At 43.9% G+C, this 20,291-nt stretch overlaps 1 protein-coding gene across 1 annotated transcript in view; it reads right to left on the reverse strand.

Annotated features, from left to right (window-relative positions):
- Positions 1 to 20,291, reverse strand: part of SLX4IP (SLX4 interacting protein) — a 95,785-nt gene that overhangs the window by 33,218 nt on the left and 42,276 nt on the right. The window contains 2 exon segments of the mRNA XM_083432018.1: positions 6,895 to 7,018; positions 8,744 to 8,833. Coding sequence (XP_083288144.1) covers positions 6,895 to 7,018; positions 8,744 to 8,833 — 214 coding nt within the window.

Consider the following 20,291-nt stretch of genomic DNA (forward strand, 5'->3'; position numbering starts at 1 on the left):
CTTGGAGGAGGCAAGCCTCCAGCAGCAGAGGTCTTGTTGAGATTTTTGAGTTAACTTCAGATGAAGTTTACAGCATGTCATTCCTTGAAGGAGAACTACCTGAAAATGCTTTACAGGTGGTATTTAACTCTGATTAAGCTTGCTAAGATGTAGAAGACTGAATCAGGACTTCTGGGTTAGCGCCTCCGGCAATGGCGGATTTCCTCTAATCTGGAGGAATCCGCTCCGTGAAAATCAGGGTCTGGACCACCACGGCGAGGTGGAGACCCATTAAAAACCACAGGCGGGAGAAGCCTGTGGACCTGGGATTTGGCTGGCACCTTTTGCGCCTCCCCTACTCGCGGGGAAACCTGGTTTCGGGGATCCGGAGCGACGTGGGGTGAGCGGTGCGGTGCTTCGAATCGACCACTTTTTTCAAGGAGTGAAGCCGCATTGCTGTTACAGGAAAGCGTTGACTTTTTCCTGTGGACAATTGGACTCTAAACAACTACATGTAAGTAGAACGGAAAACTGGATCTCTAAACATCAGATAAGTGCTGGAGATGCAATGAGGTTGAGGGGACGTTCTTTCATATGTGGTGGACCTGTAAAAGGATAAAAGAGTAGTGGGAAATAATTCATAATGAATTGAAAAAAAATTTAAAAGCACCTTTAAAAACAACAACCCCAGAGACGTTTTTGTTGGGGATAATTCAGATGGAAATTCCCAGGTGTCAAAAAAGGTTATTTACGTATGCCACTACTGCGGCCCGTGTTTTGTTAGCACCCAAATGAAAAATGAGTGAGGTCCCAACCAAAGAAGAATGGCAACTTAAATCGATGGAGTACGCGCAGCTTGTGGACCTAACACATAGAATAAGAGAACAAGAAGAACATACATTTAAAGAAGATTGGGAAATGTTTATTGAATATATGGGGGAAATTGTGTAAAGTTGGCAGCTTTAAGATAAATTCAACAGTGTAAATAAGTTTTGATGGATGTAATAATGGAATAATGAATGGTTTAGTTTATGTAAAATATGCAGGGATTTATGTTATGCAAAATGAACCATGGAAAGAGAAGAAGGGAAGTCATTGATAGTTTAAGGTTGTTAAGCAACCTTTTAACTTGTAAAGAAGAAAATTTAATAAAAATGTGTGTGTGCGAGAGAGAGTGAGGGGGGGGGGGGAGATTTTGGAGTTAACCACAGAAACCACAGCCTGATGGACTAAGCTTGGTGCTGCAAGTAGTGTTGTTTTGCCCCTAATTATAGCATTTTGAAGGAAGTGGTATTTCAGCCTCCTTGGTTTGCTTTGCAAGTCCCTGAACTTGCCAGGTCACCTGCAGCCTCCTCCGGAAAGCTAACTAAGGCAGTACCTGACAAGTTGACTTGGACATCTACGAGGCTGCCAGCAAGAATCTGCAGCACAGGATAGAGCAGCGTAAAGCTGTCTCCCACGGCTATTAAAGACCGTTCACCTGGGGAGCCTGGGAAAATGCCTTTTTTGCTGCTGAGTTATCCAGAATAGCCTGGCAGGTGTGCCCTTCCCAGCAAAAACTGGCAGCTGAAGAGCTCTGCGACTGAATTCAGCAAAGCCTTCTTTAAAACCACAAAACAGGCCTTAGGAGGCCCACAGTGATCCAAAACATTTCTGTACGTGTCGCTCCCATTGTTTACTCTGTTCCAAAATCTCTGTATTTCCCCCCACTTTACCGCCCAGTCATTTTAGATTAGAAATACTCTGTTCTTTGCTTCTCAGTTATGCTTTAAGACAGGCCATTTTTCTTTGCTGCAGGGACTGAAAACCTCACATATCTGGAAAAAATACATTAAAATCTAAAGTATATATATATATTAAAAAATGTGACACACAGTAGACGAGATAATTGGTTGAAGCAGAAGTTCGCAAGAGTGCTAAAAGATTTGATTGTCTAATCTGGCTAATTTCTTTTAAGAGCGTAACATTTGTTAGCCCATGTAGGCACATAAATATTTAGCATCCCTACTAGCATATCCAGCTCTCTGCATTTTCGGGACGTTTAATGATATCTAATCCCTTAATTATCTTTCTCCGCTCAATATTTCAACAGCGAAGCCTCGAAGCTACAGAAAAGAGCTTTCATTTAAAGTTTGCCTGCTGCTCCCAGTAAAAAAATTCCAGAGCAGGTCAAACACTTGAGAAATCCCATTGAGACTTGTGGGGGTGGGGGGTTAATGAGAACGGTCAATGACCATCAATAGCACCCTGCTTCAAATCTTTCCTTTGGGGTTCAAAGAACTTTCGGAGCAATTTTTGGGTGGTGGTGGGAAGCTGCAGGGGAAACAGAGATTATGTTAATTCATTATGTTCCTTCATATAAATATAAAATCACAATCAATGATATCAAAATACAACAATGCCTCTTATAGGGAAGCCTGCCTGCCTGCCTGCCTCTCCTGCAATCCTTCTCTCGGAGCAATTGGTGGCAGATAGCCCTGAGAAGTAGCTGGGGAGTGAAAATGGATAGATGTATAGGAGCCAGCATGGTGTAGTAGTTAAGAGCGGTGGACTCATAATCTGGTGAACCGGGTTCGCGTCTCCGCTCCTCCATATATATCTGCTGGGTGACCTTGGGCTAGTCACACTTCTCTGAAGTCTCTCAGCCCCAGAGTGTTTGTTGTGGGGGAGGAAGGGAAAGGAGAATGTTAGCCACTTTGAGACTCCTTAAGGGGAGTGAAAGGCGGGATATCAAGTCCAAACTCTTCTTTTTCCTATTCTCACATCTATCTGCTGTCAGCAATTTGTCTGGAAACCTAGTGAGATGAACCAAAGGGTTATGAGCAGTGCTGGATTTACGTATTAAGCTAAACAAGCTATAGCTTAGGGCCCCACACTCTTGGGGGCCCCCAAAAAAAATTAAAGGGGAAAAAACCTGGATGTACATTTCCAAAATATAAGATAAAAAACAAATAAAATAAAACCTACATACAGCAACAGTGTTTTGGGTTGTGTAGGCTCCTATTATGTAAGTAATGGGCCCCACCTGCTAGCCTGCTCCCTAAAATATCACTGGTTTGCTCATTTCTATGTATAGGGTGCCTACATTTGCTCCCAGTATGTTTCCGAGCACAATTCAAAGTGCTGGTGTTGACCTTTAAAGCCCTAAGCAGCCTCGGCCCAGTATACCTGAAGGAGCGTCTCCACCCCCATCGTTCTGCCCAGACGCTGAGGTCCAGCGCCGAGGGCCTTCTGGCGGTTCCCTCATTGTGAGAAGCAAAGCTACAGGGAACCAGGCAGAGGGCCTTCTCAGTAGTGGCGCCTGCCCTGTGGAACGCCCTCCCATCAGATGTCAAAGCGATAAATAACTACCTGATATTCAGGAGACATCTTAAGGCAGCCCTGTTCAGGGAAGTTTTTAATGTGTGATTTTTAGTGTATTTTTGGTTTCTATGGAAGCCGCCCAGAGTGGCTGGGGAAACCCAGCCAGATGGGCGGGGTACAAATAATAAATTATTATTATTGTTGTTGTTATTGTTATTATTATTATTACATTCTGCATGAACTGGTTGCATGGCAACATGTGCAAATGGCTTTAGATACCTATTAGGTCCATAAATTACCATACAGCATATATTCAACACAAAGGGCACAAAATCTCAACACTCAGTGTTGAATATAGCTGCGTGCTTCCAGCGCTGGGCTCCATTGAAAAAGGCTTCTCCACGCAAACCAGGAAGTGACCTCTCCAGACAACGGAATGACTCTTCTTTTTTATCTCTACGGCTGCGATCTCCTGGTGACACAGTTGAATGTGCATGTGTACTTTGTCCATTTCCCTTCCTCCCACCCCGTCTGCATGGCCCCGGGCTCTGGCAACCCAAGCTACACCACTGAGCTCAGTGTGATCAGGACAATGCTCCCTGCTGCTATTAGACAACAACAACATCAGGGAGCTAGTGAATGTGCAGAATAATATGGTGTGATCTCCGCAGTAAGAACCAGAAGGATATAGCATGGATTTCCATGGTCTCCAGTTTTGTGTCATGCCATGCGCCCCATGGGGGCCATTTTGTGACTGGCACAATAGCACTTTCTCTCAATATTTAAATTTCCGAAAGTCCAGAGGTAGCACTGTTATCAATTTATGATGGGGTGGAAGGTTTGCAGGCTATGAAGGTCTCGCTCACAAAATTATTGACAGCTGCACGAATTGGGGTAGCTAGGGAGTGTAAGGGGCAAGAGAATATAAAATGGAAGAATGGTACAAAGAGGTGTGAGATATTAATGATAAATTAAAATGTGTCATTAAGGTAAGATGGGGAATATGTAGGAGAGATGATTTTGAGGAGATATGGAGGGTGTTTGCAGAATTTGTACTGTTAAAGATGAAGGTTATTGACTATATGGAACAAGCAGAAATGACTGGCAGAATCAGAGACCAGGGAGAAGAGAGAGTGGAGGAAGACTGGAGGAAGTTTAAAGACTGTTTACAGAAACATTATAAGATAAAGAACGTGTGAGGACATCAGATTGAATTCAAAAGAATATTAGTATAAAAATTTAACGATTAAGAAAGATTAATGTTTTAAGACATATGGAAATGTAACTATGTTAAGATATTAAGTCAATTTGAACCGAAGATATGTTAGAGGGAAAGAATTTACTGTCAGATCATAAGATCTAGAATATAGAGTGGGAAGGTTTGGGGAAGTCGCAGACCCAGGTTAATGTTAAATAATGTAAAGACACAATGATTGTTTTTAACTTTTTTCTTTATTTTTTCTTGTATTTTGTATTTTATAATGTTTGTATGTGCTGTTTTTATTCTTTTTGTGTGTATTTGTCTGTTTGTATTGTTTGTTTACTGATTGTTAAAATAAAAAAAAATCTTAAAAAAAACAGAATTTGTACTGTTAAAATGGAAAGGGGTCAAACCATCGCAAGAAATTTGGTGAGGTTGGATAGTTACGATGGAATGGTCTCAGTGGTGGGGTGCACATTTTTATTCTTATTTATTTATGATTATTACTTTGTAGGGGGGGAAATTGGCAATCTCTGGTGCAGAGTGCACTTCCTCAGGCTGCAGGTGGGACTTTACATGGCTGAAGAGAAAACATTTCCATAAAACTTAATTCAAAAGCATCCAAGCAGGAAACTAGTATGTCACAGAGAACGTGAGTCAAGAGCTCTTTCCCCCAGCACCTAGTTGTCTAATTTTTGTGTGTAGAGGTTTTCATTTTGCCAGATCAATTCATATGAGCTCCCAACCATGGTCTGAAGCAGTTTAGACCAGACACAGGTTTATCATCTTGTCTGCTATTAGTGTGAATTAGGACTACAAAGTGCGGAAGAGAAAGCAAACAGACTAGTTGCCCCACTTTCCAAGAAGCCAGGCCTGTAATAATCCAGTCAAAACAGGCACACAGGCAACTCCTCCCAGCACATACATTTATTACTGTTTATTTCCATAAAACCATCAGTGTGTGTGGCATTTTACAAAGCAACAAACAAGAAAGGCAGTCGTCTGTCCCGAGGAACTTACAATTTAAATGTCAACAGCAGGAGAGGCAACGGAGGGAGGGAAAGGCAGAGCAAAGGAGAATGGGATGGATATGCACAAATGCAAGTAAAAACGTTGTGAAAACTAGGCAGATCTTCTCTTGCTATCTGTACTACAAGAAATCCGGAGGGGTGGGGATGGGGGCTTTCCTGTCCCACCTCCTAAGAGCTTATCCAAATGATCAAACCAAAACATTCTCCAAACTCATTTTACCATTTCTTTTGCAGGACATCCTTTTCACACTATCCCTTCCAGACACAGTAGCCGTAGGGAGAAAAACTTGGGGTGAACAAAGACTTCTGAAAATGGAGAAAGGATATCCATGCTGCTTTTAGAAATACAGTGGTGCCTCGCAAGACGAAAAGAATCCGTTCCGCGGGTCTTTTCGTCTTGCGGTTTTTTCGTCTTGCGAAGCAAGCCCATTGACGGAGTAGCGCTATTAGTGCTATTGGCTAAAAAAGGGCTAAAAACGGCTTTTTAACACTTGGGAGGTTAGCGGTTTTGCTGCTAAAATGCTTTTAGCAGCTTAGCGATTCAAAATAAGGGGTTTTGGAGCGGGAAAAAAATTCAATTTTTTTCGTCATTTTTCGTCTTGCGAAGCAAGCCCATAGGGAAATTCGTCTTGCGAAGCACCTCTGCAAACGGAAAACCCTTTCGTCTTGTGGGTTTTCCGTCTTGCGAGGCATTCGTCTTGCGGGGCACCACTGTAAGACTAAGCAACATGAGCCCCAAAACAGGAGATGGAGAGCATAGAGATGCAATTTCTTGCTTTTCTAGTAAAAAAAAAAAAAAAAAAAAGCTTTAGAATAGCAGTAGGCTCGTGGGGCAAATCCAGTTCACCAGATGCCCTACTATTCACTCATGATATAACCTAGTGGCTATTTTAAAGAAGCAAGCCAGCAAAAAAGAACACATGTCCTTCTAGTTCCATGAAGCTGTGTTCACCCTATATGAGACAGTTTTCATCCTAAGGCCGAAGCAAACCAAGAGACCAGCCTGAGCCATGGAGTTTTGCTAGTCGGCCCTATCAGTCACTAGCTAATTTGCTGCCATCCAGTGAAATTCTTCTTTCTATTCACCCCAACAGTTTTTTCAGGTGGTAGACTGTCTTATGGGTCAATTCTGAATTCTGGACCATTGTACCCCAATGGACAGAATGCCTTGTGCTGGCTTGACCCAATGACTGTATCCCTCTCCAAGCCAACGTTATCATAGGAAAAATAATTTCTAATGGCGCTCAGCTATTTCCAGGGTGTTCAGCCTGACTATTTGATGGCCGTCTAGGTAATGAGACAATTCAACACTCAAAAGCTTAAGCAAAAAAACAACTGTGGGGAAATCGCACTGTGTTTGTTGTTATAAGCAGCGCCTACCTTTCAGAGACAAAGGATTAACTTTTGTGTGTTCCGTTTCCTTCGCCTGTCCGTGCCGTTTGCGACCTTTCAGGTACTGCGTCACCCTTGAATCAACCACATCTTTTAGCAGCAAGCAGACATCCTAGAAGAAATATTTGTTTTCAGACAGGTTGGAGCATCTTCTACAAAGTTTGAGAAACCACTTGTGAATTCTCAGATTTGTTTATCGTGCAGTGTCCTTGCAAACAAGCTGAAAAGCAATGCAGGCTGCAGTTCTAAACTTGATTTGAAATCAACTGCATATATTTCTAAGTACATCGTGGTCATTCCTAGATCCACGTATACTAAGTGAGCATTTTGGATATCGGAGAGGAGGGAAATAATAGAAAACAGATTAGTGACAAATCCCAGAGCAATCTTACAGCTGAGGGCAGGGGCAGCAAAGTGACTGCTCTTTGCTTTTGTACCGTACTTTGTACACATCAGTCAAAATAAAGAGACATCCCTCAAGCTTGCAGGCAAAGGGATTTGGCAAACAGGAGAAGGCAAGCAAAGTGGGGGAGGCAGAAAGGTAAGCATCAAGATTGACGCTGCTTAGTTGCTGTCTTTTAAATGGAAAGGCAGAATATAGATGCAACACATCACTGCCCTTATTCTTCCTTAGGCAAATTTAAATGTTTTCTTTTCTACATACAGGAATCAGCGAGACAGGCACACCCCTCCAGTTGGGAGTGAAGAGAAGCAAGAAGAAGCAAGGAAGAGAGATGCTCCTTTGCCGCAGTAGCACAAATACCTGCAGCTTCAGCTGTTCTAGAAGATCATGAACTCCAGATCATACATGCAGGCAGTATCTTCAAATCTATCATCTATCTATCTATCATCTATCTATCTATCTATCTATCTATCTATCTATCTATCATCTATCTATCTATCATCTATCTATCTATCTATCTATCATCTATCTATCTATCATCTATCTATCTATCTATCATCTATCATCTATCTATCATCTATCTATCAATCTATCATCTATCATCTATCTATCTATCATCTATCTGTTTTTGATTAAATTTTCTGTTTTACAATTTAAAATACTCATTTAAACCTCCTTAAAATATCAATGACTTCCCTTCTTCTCATTCCATGGTTCATTTTACATATCATAGATCCCTGCATATTTTACAAAAACTATACTATTCAGTATTCCATTATTGCATCCATCAAAACTTGTTTACACTGCCGAATTTATCTCAATGCTGCCAGCGTTTTCAGCTGTACACAGTTATTTCTCATATATTCATTAAATGTTTTTCAGTCTTCTTTAAGTTGTCAATCTCCTTTGGTTGGGACCTCGCTTGTTTTCCATTTTGGGGCTAACAAAACAGTTGTTGCATACATAAATAACCTTTTCTGACAACTGAATTATCCCCAACAGAAAGGACTCTGGGTTTTTTGGGAAAGTACTTTAAAACATTTTTTTTTCAACATTTCCCGCTACTCTTTTACCCTTTTACAAGTCCACCACATATGAAAGAACGTTCCCTCCACCTCTTTGCATCTCCAGCACTTATCTGATTCAGTCTTATACATCCTTAGCAAGCCTACTCGGAGTTAAATAACATCTGTGAATCATTTTCAGGTAGTTCTCCTCCAAAGAATGACATGCTGTAAACTTCAGGTTACTTTTCCAGAGTTTTTCCCTGCAGTATTTTCAAATATCATATCAATTCCAACAAAAAAGGGAGCACAAATAAAAATTCCCAAGATATTTGGAACATGCAATAACCAAATGTGGATAAGCCAATGCAATCTCCTGCTTCCCCTGCTTAAATTGTGTGCTCTTAAAGCACAAACGATTGAGCCTTACCTCTCTCTTACGATCAGAAAACCACACAGTGTCCTTACTGGAGTCACGCGACGTAACATGGAAATCCACCAGAACAGCAAAGTTTCCACACTTCGGATGTTTGTGGTAGAAAGAAGAAGAGGGAGATAACAGAAAATATTTTTTATTCTGTGTTATTATACACATCATCATAGAATCATAGTTGGAAGGGACAACAGGGGTCAGCTAATCCAACCCCGTGCAATGCAGGAATCTCAACAAGCTGTTCCTCATCCAATTTGAAACCATACCGGACCCTGCTTAGCTTTGCAAACATGCTAGCCGTTTTATTGCTGCAAGCTCAGTGTGGTTCTTATAGGTCTTATATGACTGAATATTACCCATGTGCAGGATACAACATAGCATCATAACTGCCCTATGAACATGCCGTTTATCATAGGAATCTTAATATTTTGTTATGAAAACCTAATCAATTCAAAATCAATGCATCAACTAGCATGTATAAACTTTAACATAAAAATTTACCCCATTCACGCCAGCTTAATTTTTTTTAAAAATGAATTGAGAAATTCTTCTTTGAATAGTGTGCCTGACATTTCATGTTAGCCTATCAAACTGTTCACGTTACTTTTTTAAAAAAATTAATAACTGCCTTTTCCGAGCAGAGGCAAGTTACGTTGGCCTAAACAGAAATGAATGCATGAGGAACATTCTGTGGTGTTCTAGGTCTCACCTGTGGCAAGACCAGGTGAGGGTCTGGGGGTCACCTCTATCACCAAGAACCTCAAGTATCCCTTTTCCAGCAGATGAGGTGGTTTGGTAGGGAAGAGGAAGATGTGATTGACGAGTACCCAAGAGAAAGTTGGCATCCTTATTGGTGGATATTCATCCGTGGAAGCACAGAGAGATACAGGGGCTATGTGGTCATCACTGTTCAGCTGCCCAGCACAAATATGGGTCATGACATCAGAAATACATCATCTTCTTTGGCGATCACTTGTAGACAAGTAAGATTGTCTTCCATGAACACAAACTTAACAGTGAGTCCGTAAGTGAAGTCCATAAGTGACCGTGGAGGCCAATTCTGGATCCACATATCCTTCCACAGTGGGGACATAGGTTTCCGGACAGGATGTTGATCACGACGAAGGTTTGCCAAACGTGCCTTCCTCTTAGTACATTTCTCCCTTTCACCTTGAGCTTGAGCGTCTTCAAAGCCCATAGTTCTACTTACAGGTAGGCAGTCGTGTTAGTCTGCTGTAGTCAAAAATAAAATATAAAAAATCCTTCCAGTAGCACCTTAGAGACTAACTAAGTTTGTTATTGGTATGAGCTTTCGTGTATCATATAGTAAGAGGGTGGGGAGTGGTATTACTCAGAAGGGTGTATATAAGGGTCTGTTGATTTCTGTTTCAGTATATCTGAAGAAGTGTGATTGCACACGAAAGCTCATACCAGTAACAAACTTAGTTGGTCTCTAAAGTGATGCTGGAAGGAATTTTTTTATTTCAAAGCCCACGACACCTTTGGTAAAGGCTGTTCTCCAACTGAAGTGCTCCCAGGCCAGTGTTTCCCAGTTGTCGGTGTTTATGCTACATTTTTTTTAAAAAGATTTGCCTTGAGAGAGTCTTTAAACCTCTTTTGTTGACCATCACCATTAAGCTTTCCATTTTAAAATTCGGAATAGAGTAGTCGCTTTGGAAGACGATAATCAGGCATCCGCACAACATGACCAGTCCAATGAAGTTGATGTTGAAGAATCTTTGCTTTGACACTGGTGATCTTTGCTTCTTCCAATACACTGGCATTAGTTCGCCTGTCTTCCCAAGTGATGTGTAAACATTTTTGGAGACACCGTTGATGGAATCTTTCGAGGAGTTGGAGATGGCATTTATAAGTGGTCCATGTTTCACAAGCGCACAGTAAGGTTAGCAGTACAATAGCTTTGTAAACTATTACTCTGTAGACATACTGACCACAGTACTCATGCCTTCACCGCATAGCAGAACTTGCAAGCAAGGGTGCTGACCCTCCTAGTCCTTAGTTGTCTTTCAAAGGCAGTAGCCTCATGGTTACCAATTGCCACCATCCACAAAATGTTGCCATCAAACAAGCATAAACTGGAGGTGTCAGTAACTCATCTATCTGAACTACCTGTGCAGAGTGAGTGAATTGTTTGGTGCAACTCGCCATGCAAAGAAATCTCAAGTTCTCCCCGAGGACCATAAATCTACATTTATGCGGGTTTGGCCCTGCTACCGAAGGCTCCTATCTACATGGAGGCATCAACATGACGTTCTTTTCTGTCTAAAAGGGCAGACCACTGTTTCCATTTCCCACCGTTTGGGACTGGGATCAGGACGCTAATTCAGAGAGAAAGAGAGCTACCTGCTGGAAGAATGCAAATTCTTATCCCGACGAGTGAACGAGACTACAGAGGTTCAAAAGTTCACAAGGAGTTGCTCATGTTCGCGGCGAGCAATGATAGCCAAAATATGACACAAGTGGGAAATCATCTGTAGACAGGTGTCAAAACATGTTCGGTTGATTTCTAAATGCTATGGGATCTTCTTTTTTTAAAAAAAAAAAATGTTATTTTGCAATGTATGACTTCTCGGTGAAGATTTATGTGTGCCCTGTAAATTTATTTGCGAAGGGAGAAAGAATTTGTGCGGCATGTAAGTACTTAATATAAGTGCTATTTATAGACAGCTGGTCATACGCAATTCAAGTAACCACGAGAAATATTACACGGGGCACCATGGTAATGCAAACATACGTAAGCCAGGTTTGAATCCCCCATTCTAGCAGTAAATGAGGTGGAGTTAGCAGCCTTTCATCAATTCTTTCCTCCAAAACCACTTTTCGCTAACACAAGCTCTATTACTTTAAGACACGAAGGAACCAGCAGGCGATGAGGCAGAGCAAGATTTTCCCACCCACAGAACTTGGCTGTATCTGAAAACATTAACAGGTACAATACAGCTGACTTGCCTTCCTGTCTTAACCCTTTAGTAAGAAACCTCCGAAAGGAAGGCAGTGAGAACGTTTCCTCTCTCATCTACCAAGTCCTTCTCCAAGCTGTGTAAATTGGGATGAAACCTGGGGGTCTAAAAATGGGGATATTAATGCTGACAGGTGTAATGGGTGGCCCTTATCAAGGAGCTCATAAGATAAACTCAAGCTGGCCCTTACAGTGGTACCTCTGGTTACTTACTTAATACGTTCCGGAGGTCCGTTATTAACCTGAAACTGTTCTTAACCTGAAGCACCACTTTAGCTAATGGGGCCTCCTGCTGCCGCCACGCCGCAGCTGCACGATTTCTGTTCTCATCCTGAAGCAAAGTTCTTAACCCGAGGTACTATTTCTGGGTTAGCAGAGTCTGTAACCTGAAGCGTATGTAACCTGAAGCGTATGTAACCTGAAGCGTATGTAACCTGAGGTATCAAGAAGGCCCTTGGAGCTGGACCTCAGTGTCCGGGCAGAATGATGGGGGTGGAGACACTCTTTCAGGTATACTGGGCCGAGGCTGTTTAGTGCTTTAAAGGACAGCATCAACACTTTCAATTGTGCTCGACAACGTACTGGGTATTGGTCATTACTCATATTGACCATCCTTACTTAGCCAGAATGGCACCATTTACACATAAGGTGACTGGGAGAGGCCGCCGAGACCATATAACACCGGTCCTGAAAGACCTACATTGGCTCCCAGTGCGTTTCCGAGCCAATTCAAAGCGTTGGTGCTGACCTTTAAAGCCCTAAACAGCCTCGGTCCAGTATACCTGAAAGAGTATCTCCATCCCCATCGTTCTGCCCAGACACTGAGGTCCAGCACCGAGGGCCTTCTGGCGGTTCCCTCACTGCGAGAAGCCAAGTTACAGGGAACCAGGCAGAGGGCCTTCTCGGTAGTGGCACCCACCCTGTGGAACGCCCTCCCACCAGATGTCAAAGAGAACAACAACTACCAGACTTTTAGAAGACATCTGAAGGCAGCCCTGTTTAGGGAAGCTTTTAATGTTTGCTGTATTACAATATTTTAATATTTTTTTGGTAGCCGCCCAGAGTGGCTGGGGAAGCCCAGTCAGATGGGCGGGGTATAAATAAGAAATTATTATTATTATTATTATTATTATTAGTAGTAGTAGTAGTAGTAGTAGTAACAGAGGCTCAGGAAATTCCCGAGGTTTGCAGAAGTACAAACAACTTTTCAGTGGAAAGATCCCAAGGTGGGGAACCCCCAAACATGTCAGCGAGGATGCTCAGGTGGTACAAAATACTGAATGACTCTTATCAGGGTCGACTGGGAAACTGGGGTGGGTGGAGTGGAGCTTGAATGGGCACCCTGAGCAGGAACACTCCACCCTGTGACCCCTGGATTCATGCCTCACTTGTTGAATGTAACATGCTAGGTTTTTTTTATATGATATACTGGGAGTACATTTTAAAATGGCCACAGAATGTTCCCAGATCCATTCAGTGTTAACTATTGACTGGCTAGATATTTTTCAGGAGCTCTTTATCTCATCAGATTAAAAACATGAAAAGTTTCGGTCCAGCCGCCATCTGTTAATTCTTCATTCTTGGGAAGAAAACAGAGGGCAGGCTTTTGATAAAAGAAGATCAAAGCATTCTGTTCTTTCGGTGAGTGATACCTGTAACACAGAAGCCTAGCAAAACTGATTTCACAATGACCCAGTTGTAAAGGTGCCCTCCTGCTATTGATATGATATTTCTAGTACTCGAATAACCTTCAATACTTTAAAACTGCCTCGAGTAATTCTACGTCTGCAGCGGGATGAGGTAGCTAGGTAAAGGTAAAGGTATCCCTGCCCGTACGGGCCAGTCTTGCCAGACTCTAGGGTTGTGCGCTCATCTCACTCTATAGGCCAGGAGCCAGCGCTGTCCGCAGACACTTCTGGGTCACGTGGCCAGCGTGACAAGCTGCATCTGGCGAGCCAGCGCAGCACACGGAACGCTGTTTACCTTCCCGCTGGTAAGCGGTCCCTATTTATCTACTTGCACCCGGAGGTGCTTTCGAACTGCTAGGTTGGCAGGCGCTGGGACTGAACGACGGGAGTGCACCCCGCCACGGGGATTCGAACCGCCGACCTTTCGATTGACAAGTCCTAGGCGCTGAGGCTTTAACCCACAGCGCCACCCGCGTCCCTCGCCACCCGCGTCCCTGATGAGTTAGCTAGACCCAGGCAAATGCAAACTAAGCTCTTCAGGAGTGCAACCGTGGCCAACTTGGGGGGAAGAGTTGTGGAAGCTGGACCTACCAAAAGACAACGATGAAGGTCTGCCCCTAAGCACCTCCGACAGCGTCTTTGAAATTAGCCAGGCGCCAGGAGCATTTTGCATGCAGTTATCAACCACTTACGACCAAGTGAAGGTGCCTGGATGGCACCTGACATCTCCACCACCTGGAGATAATTGGATCTGGACTTTTTTCACACACTAATATCCCATCCTGTAGAATTCAATCCGTTATATTTTATCAGCACAATCAGAATGAATTTCTGGGACCAAATTGCTTTTTCCTGTGCATCCTGAGTAGCAGTCACCATTCAGAAAAAGAGGTCGGAATAGGCCAGATGGGAGAGGTATAAATAAAATAATAATAATAATAATAATAATAATAATAATAATAATAATAATAGTAAGCTTTTCTTCCTTAAGTTTTCAAAGCTCTTAACCGAGCTCAAAGTTGTCATCTGAACTAGCAATCAATCACATTCAGGACATCCTTTGGAAAATAAGACTTTAGAGCCGTGTGGCGCTATGGGTTAAACCACAGAGCCTAGGACTTGTCAATCAGAAGGTCGGCGGTTCGAATCCCCACGACGGGGTGAGCTCCCGTTGCTCGGTCCCTGCTCCTGCCAACCTAGCAGTTCAAAATTTGCATGTCAAAGTGCAAGTAGATAAACAGGTACCGCTCTGACGGGAAGGTAAACGGCGTTTCTGTGCGCTGCTCTGGTTCACCAGAAGCGGCTTAGTCATGCTGGCCACATGACCAGGAAGCTGTCTGCGTACAAATGTCGGCTCCCTCGGCCAGTAAAGCAAGATAAGCACTGCAACCCCCGAGTTGGCCACGACTGGACCTAATGGTCAGGGGTCCCTCTACCTTAACCCAAAATGACAACTAGATATTCTGTTTGGGGGACTGTACCTCTGGGCTAAGAAGCCATTTGGGGCCTAGCTTTTATATCCGAGTTTCTACACTGGCAACAACCCATGTGACATCAGGGAGTTCATGCAATGGATGGTTACATCTTCGCCAGTTAGTATCTGCATGCTGTAAAACCGTGGGCGGGGAACTTGCTATTCTATTTGATTAAATTTAATCATGCATCCCATCTTTCTGACAACGTACTTTGAGTTCAAAGCAGCTCACAATAATGTGGCCCTCCTGGTGTTACTGGGGAACATCTCCCCTGACCATTGGTCATGCTGGCACTTGACATCTCTGCCACCTGGAGGTGCATCCCTGAGGATCATTGGATCATTTTGCACACTAATACCCCATCCTGTAGAACAGGGGTGGCCAACTCTCAAGAGACTGTGATTTACTTTCAGAATTAAAAACTGGCAGTGATCTACCCCCCCCCCCTCGGGTTTTGGGGTTCAGTGGTTGAGTTTTATTTAGGGAGCAGTTAAGGGGGGGCTTAAATATGACTGTTTGGGGGGAAGGTTCCATGTTGGGGGTTAAAGGCAAGAGACAAAGGGGTAAAGTCACTCACAAAAAGATTGAAGCACAGAGAAAGCTCCGTCTTCCCATCCGGAGATCATACAACAATGGAGGGTGGGGCAGGAGTCAGTTTTAGGGATGCTAAGGAAAGGGAGTCAGAGATCGACTGCGATCTACCAAAACCTCGCAGGGATCTACCAGTAGATCGCAATCGACCTGTTGGACATCCCTGCTGTAGAATTCTACCAGTTATATTTCATCTGCACAATTGGAATGCTTTCTCTCTGCAGCCAGAGCAGTCACCATTAAGAAAAAGAGGTCGGAACAAGTATATATATATATATATGTTTGTGTGTGTGTATATATATTATATATATGTATATGCATATGTATATGTTGTGTGTGTGTGTGTGTATATATATATATATGTATGTATATGGACTGTCCCTGGATCAAGTGACTTTTCTTCTTTCTCAAAGCTCTCAACCTAGCTCAAGGTTGCCATCTGAACTAGCCAGATGTTCAACTGAGAATCAATCACAGTCAGTCCATCAATTTCCATTTGGGTGATTGTAACCTTGGTTTTAAGGAGAATATACATACAAACACTCTAACACACAGCCATATAAACAATAATAGAAGCATATATGGTGCATATTCAGTATAAAAACAAAAAGAAATTCCAGACGTGCAGTGACATATAACAAAGTTTTAAAGATGAGTCTATAGTCCAGCCACAATGAACAGTGAGTCATGGGAGGAGGTACTTGTATGAGTCTCCCTACTGGGAAAAAATGGAAACAGATCCATATGAAACTGTCTGATTCGACTTTGCTCCAGACTACCTCCTACTTTTCAATGTGAAACGCCCTTCCCCTGCAGCCAAGGGTTAGAAATCATCAACTTTAAGATTCCCTTAATTGTCTAAGAGAACCAACAGTTCCATGATAAATCATTGCAGCTCCTCCAGTTTCATATGCAGCGCTGGGAACTGACGGACAGGCTTTCATCCCTGGATTCACTGTCCCCCTCCCCATGTCCTCTGTTAATAAATAGCTAACTGGATTGAGGAGGGGGAAACAGCTGGTTGCTAAGGAAACTGGGGTTTTTCACTCATGCTCTTAATTTGTGGCCAGTTGCCAGTAGGTTCACAGTGCATCAGAGCAGAACTTGAGGAGGACAAAACCCGAATGTAGCTTATTGATTGCTTATTGGAAACTCTTCAAAGCAAGCGCACAGAAAAGCCAAGCAGCCAGGATGATCTGTTTTGAAGGAGATCCAAGAGATAGTAACAGAACAAAACCTATCTTAGGGCCAACCGAAAAAGAAGTGTGGTTGCTTCAGACAGAGACACCTCTCCAGATGTTGATGGACTTTCAACAGCCCCAGCCAACGAATGGAGATGGTGGAATTTGTAGTCCCAACAACATCTGTGGGGGCCACAGATTCCCCACTCCTGCTTTTGGCTTTCACAGAACTCTTCCTCGGATTGTAGTTAAAACAAGTGAAGGAGAATATGTTGTGTGTGAACAAAGGTAAAAGGTAAAGGGTAAAAGACCCCAGGCAGTTAAGTCCAGTCAAAGGCGACCACAGGGTTGCACCGCTCATCTCACCTTCAGGCCGAGGAAACCGGTGTTTGTCCACAGACAGCTTTCCGGGTCATGTGGCCAGCATGACTAAACCGCTTCTGGTGCAACGGGACACTGTGACGGAAACCAGAGCGCATGGAAATGCCGTTTACCTTCCCGCTGCAGTGGTACCTATTTATCTACTTGCACTGGTGTGCTTTCGAACTGCTAGGTTGGCAGGAGCTGGGACAGAGCAATGGGAGCTCACCGGGTCATGGGGATTCAAACCGACAACCTTCCAATTGACAAACCCAAGAGGCTCAGTGGTTTAGACCACAGCGCCGCCCGCATCCCTTTACAGTGGTGCCCCGCAAGACGAATGCCTCGCAAGACGGAAAACCCGCTAGACGAAAGGGTTTTCCGTTTTCAGAGGTGCTTCGCAGGACGAATTTCTCTATGGGCTTGCTTCGCAAGACGAAAATGTCTTGCGATTCTTGAGGGTTTTTTCCGCTCCCCACCCCCTTTTTCTAAGGCGCTAAGCTGCTAATAGCCTTTTAGCAGCTAATCCGCTAATCCCTTAAGCCTTTAATAGCCGCTAATAGCCGCTAAACCGCTAATAGCGCAAATCCACTAATAGGGTTGCTTCGCAAGACAAAAAAACCGCTAGACGAAGAGACTCGCGGAACGGATTAATTTCGTCTTGCGAGGCACCACTGTATTTGCAAAAAAATAATAACAGTTGCTCATGATTTAAGAAAATGGAACTGGTGAGACACTGCCATGGGAGGAGCTCCTTTGTTAAGAACATGCTAAAGTTCCACAACTGCAGAGAGAATGATGTCCAATGGATCTGGGAGCATTACAAGTAGGGCCATGCTGAATTTTGGCAAGGTTTGGTTTTTACTGCAAATGTTCCCATTTGCGGATGGGGATATTTTACAAAAAACCAACAACAACCCGTACTTTCAATGTTTTTTTTGTGTGCATTCTCCTCCCCACTCTGTTGCTTGGCAGGCATGGCGGATGAGAACTTCTGCATGTTGACGAAGAGCTGGATGCATCTCAGAGAAAGTAAAACGTAGCACAGTGGAATGGCACCCGAGTGTGTTGTTTCCTCTTGGTGCATTTCTTTCACCGGGGTGAAAATTGGATGTACATTCCACTGGAAGGGAGGGGTGGCCTGGTCTGCCCAGAAAGGGGGCGGCATTCCTTTGCCCTCCCAACAACACTCTCCCTTCCAAAACAGAATGCCACAAAAGTCACCTTCTTTAAGCTCATCGTGGCTCACAAGCGGGGCAGCAATTTCTCCAAAATTGGTACTGCCATATTTCGTAACCGAAGAGTCACCTCGCTATTTTAATTGTTGGGAATTTTGAGTCTCTCTGATGCTGCCGGAGCACTTTTCCTTCTTCTGAAAGCCAAGAGATGATGAAACACAAGCTCTTTCTGAGTAAGGAACAACTGGAGATAGCATCTGAAACTGCAACCTCATTACACATCATCTGACAGCTTCCTAGTTGCAGAGGTGCATGGAAATCCAAAGGCCGGTTGCCCACAACAAGAAAAATAATAATAACAACTGCAGGAAAGGCTTTTATTTTCCTAGCTGACTGCTGCTTCATGAGGGTGACTCACCAGATCTGCTCAGTCACAAAAACAGTCTATTCCCTGCCCCCTGAAACAGTGGCGTAGCATGGGTTGTCAGCACCCGGGGCAACGCAAGTAATTTGCGCCCCCTAACCCGGGGCAAGGCAAGTAATTTGCGCCCCCCCCCCCCGCTGCACTGTCCCTCCCCCAGATAGTCCCTCGCTCTCTCTCCGCACCACACCGCACGCCTGGCACCCTCCCCTCCACAGTGGGCGGCGACCCGGCGGTTCGGATCGGATTCGCACAGCCAGCACTGCAGTGAGAGAGAGTGAGTGAGCCAGGTAGGGGCAGAGAGCTGCGAGTGCGAGCGCGGCCCCCCCAGATGTTGCGCCCAGTGCGGCCGGCCCCCCCTGCACCCCCCACGCTACGCCACTGCCCTGAAAAAAATGGTCTGGTGAGGCAGTGGTAAGTTAATCACAAAGCAGAAGGAAAACACTGGCTGAACTGGATAGATCAACGTAGAGCAGGACAAAAGGAAACATGTCTGATCTCCTTCGTGTCCAAAGCAAAACAGAAAGCTATACACAAACAGAAGTTCCCAGCATGCAATGCTGATATGTGTTACAGACACATGACACACAACAGTCCCACGTCTGTTCCTTACGGTGGAATGGAACGTCCCAACTCATGCAACCTCACTCACTTTGCATCAAATATTCCCTTGAAGTGAAAATTGGCAGCAGAAGTCCATTGGTAAATGGCATTTCAAGTTTCACATGGCACTCATGTTGCAATCTTACGTATGCCTCCTTGGGAGGAAGCCCCACAGGATGCAGTGGTACTTGCTCCTGAGTAAACATGCCTAGGATCCTGCTGTCTGTACTCAATTTACGGGTTTAAATGGAGACTTCCAACACCAACGTCACTTGTATATTTGCTGCAAGTCTACTGAAGTAACAGCAGTACTTCGCTGAAGTGAGGACTTTGCAAAATATTGTCCCGTCATTTCGCTGGGAGCATCTCTGTCGGTGTGAATCCACTATATAGTTCAGCAGCACAGAATCGCACCGTACTCACAGGCACTCATAATGTGTGGCAATTTCATTCGAAAGCATCAGAAAATGCCGATGAAATTCAAAGCGGCAAACTATTTTGTCTAAGGAGCTGCAAAGGAAATGGAAGAAAGCAAGGGGTAAAGAGGAGCTGCTTGAATTGCCTGTATGAGATGGAGTGGATCTACACAAAGGGGGGGGGGGGCGCCTTTAAATCAGAATTAAATCATTATAACAAAAGGGGGTGGGAAACACTATGTAAAAAAATCACATAGAATTATTTTATTTTATTTTTGCTCTCTGCCACCACCTGGTGTTGCAGGTTTATAACATATTCAAATTGTTGTTTTTTGGCTAATTTCGCTGAGTCCATGGAAACAAAAACAAAAATGGCTTGGGAAAAAAGAAAGAATTCTCTTTGGTGGGCAGCGGTGGATGCCTTGCCATTTGAGCTGTTCGAAGGGAGTGGGCAGGATATGTTTGCAGGTTTCCCAATCCAGCTCTAGCCTGGCACAGTAAACAGGCCTGGCTTGGATTTCTTTGCACAATGTGCTGGTAGCTGGATTATTTTAGGATCTGGCAGATCCTTGCCGTAGCTCCACCTCCTCCCCATTACACCGGCACGACACACCCCATTACACCGGCTATTGCTTCCAGGGATACCACCAGC

The sequence above is a fragment of the Podarcis tiliguerta genome (genome assembly GCF_965153285.1).
Source record: "Podarcis tiliguerta genome assembly, chromosome: 3".
Lineage (NCBI taxonomy): Eukaryota > Metazoa > Chordata > Lepidosauria > Squamata > Lacertidae > Podarcis > Podarcis tiliguerta.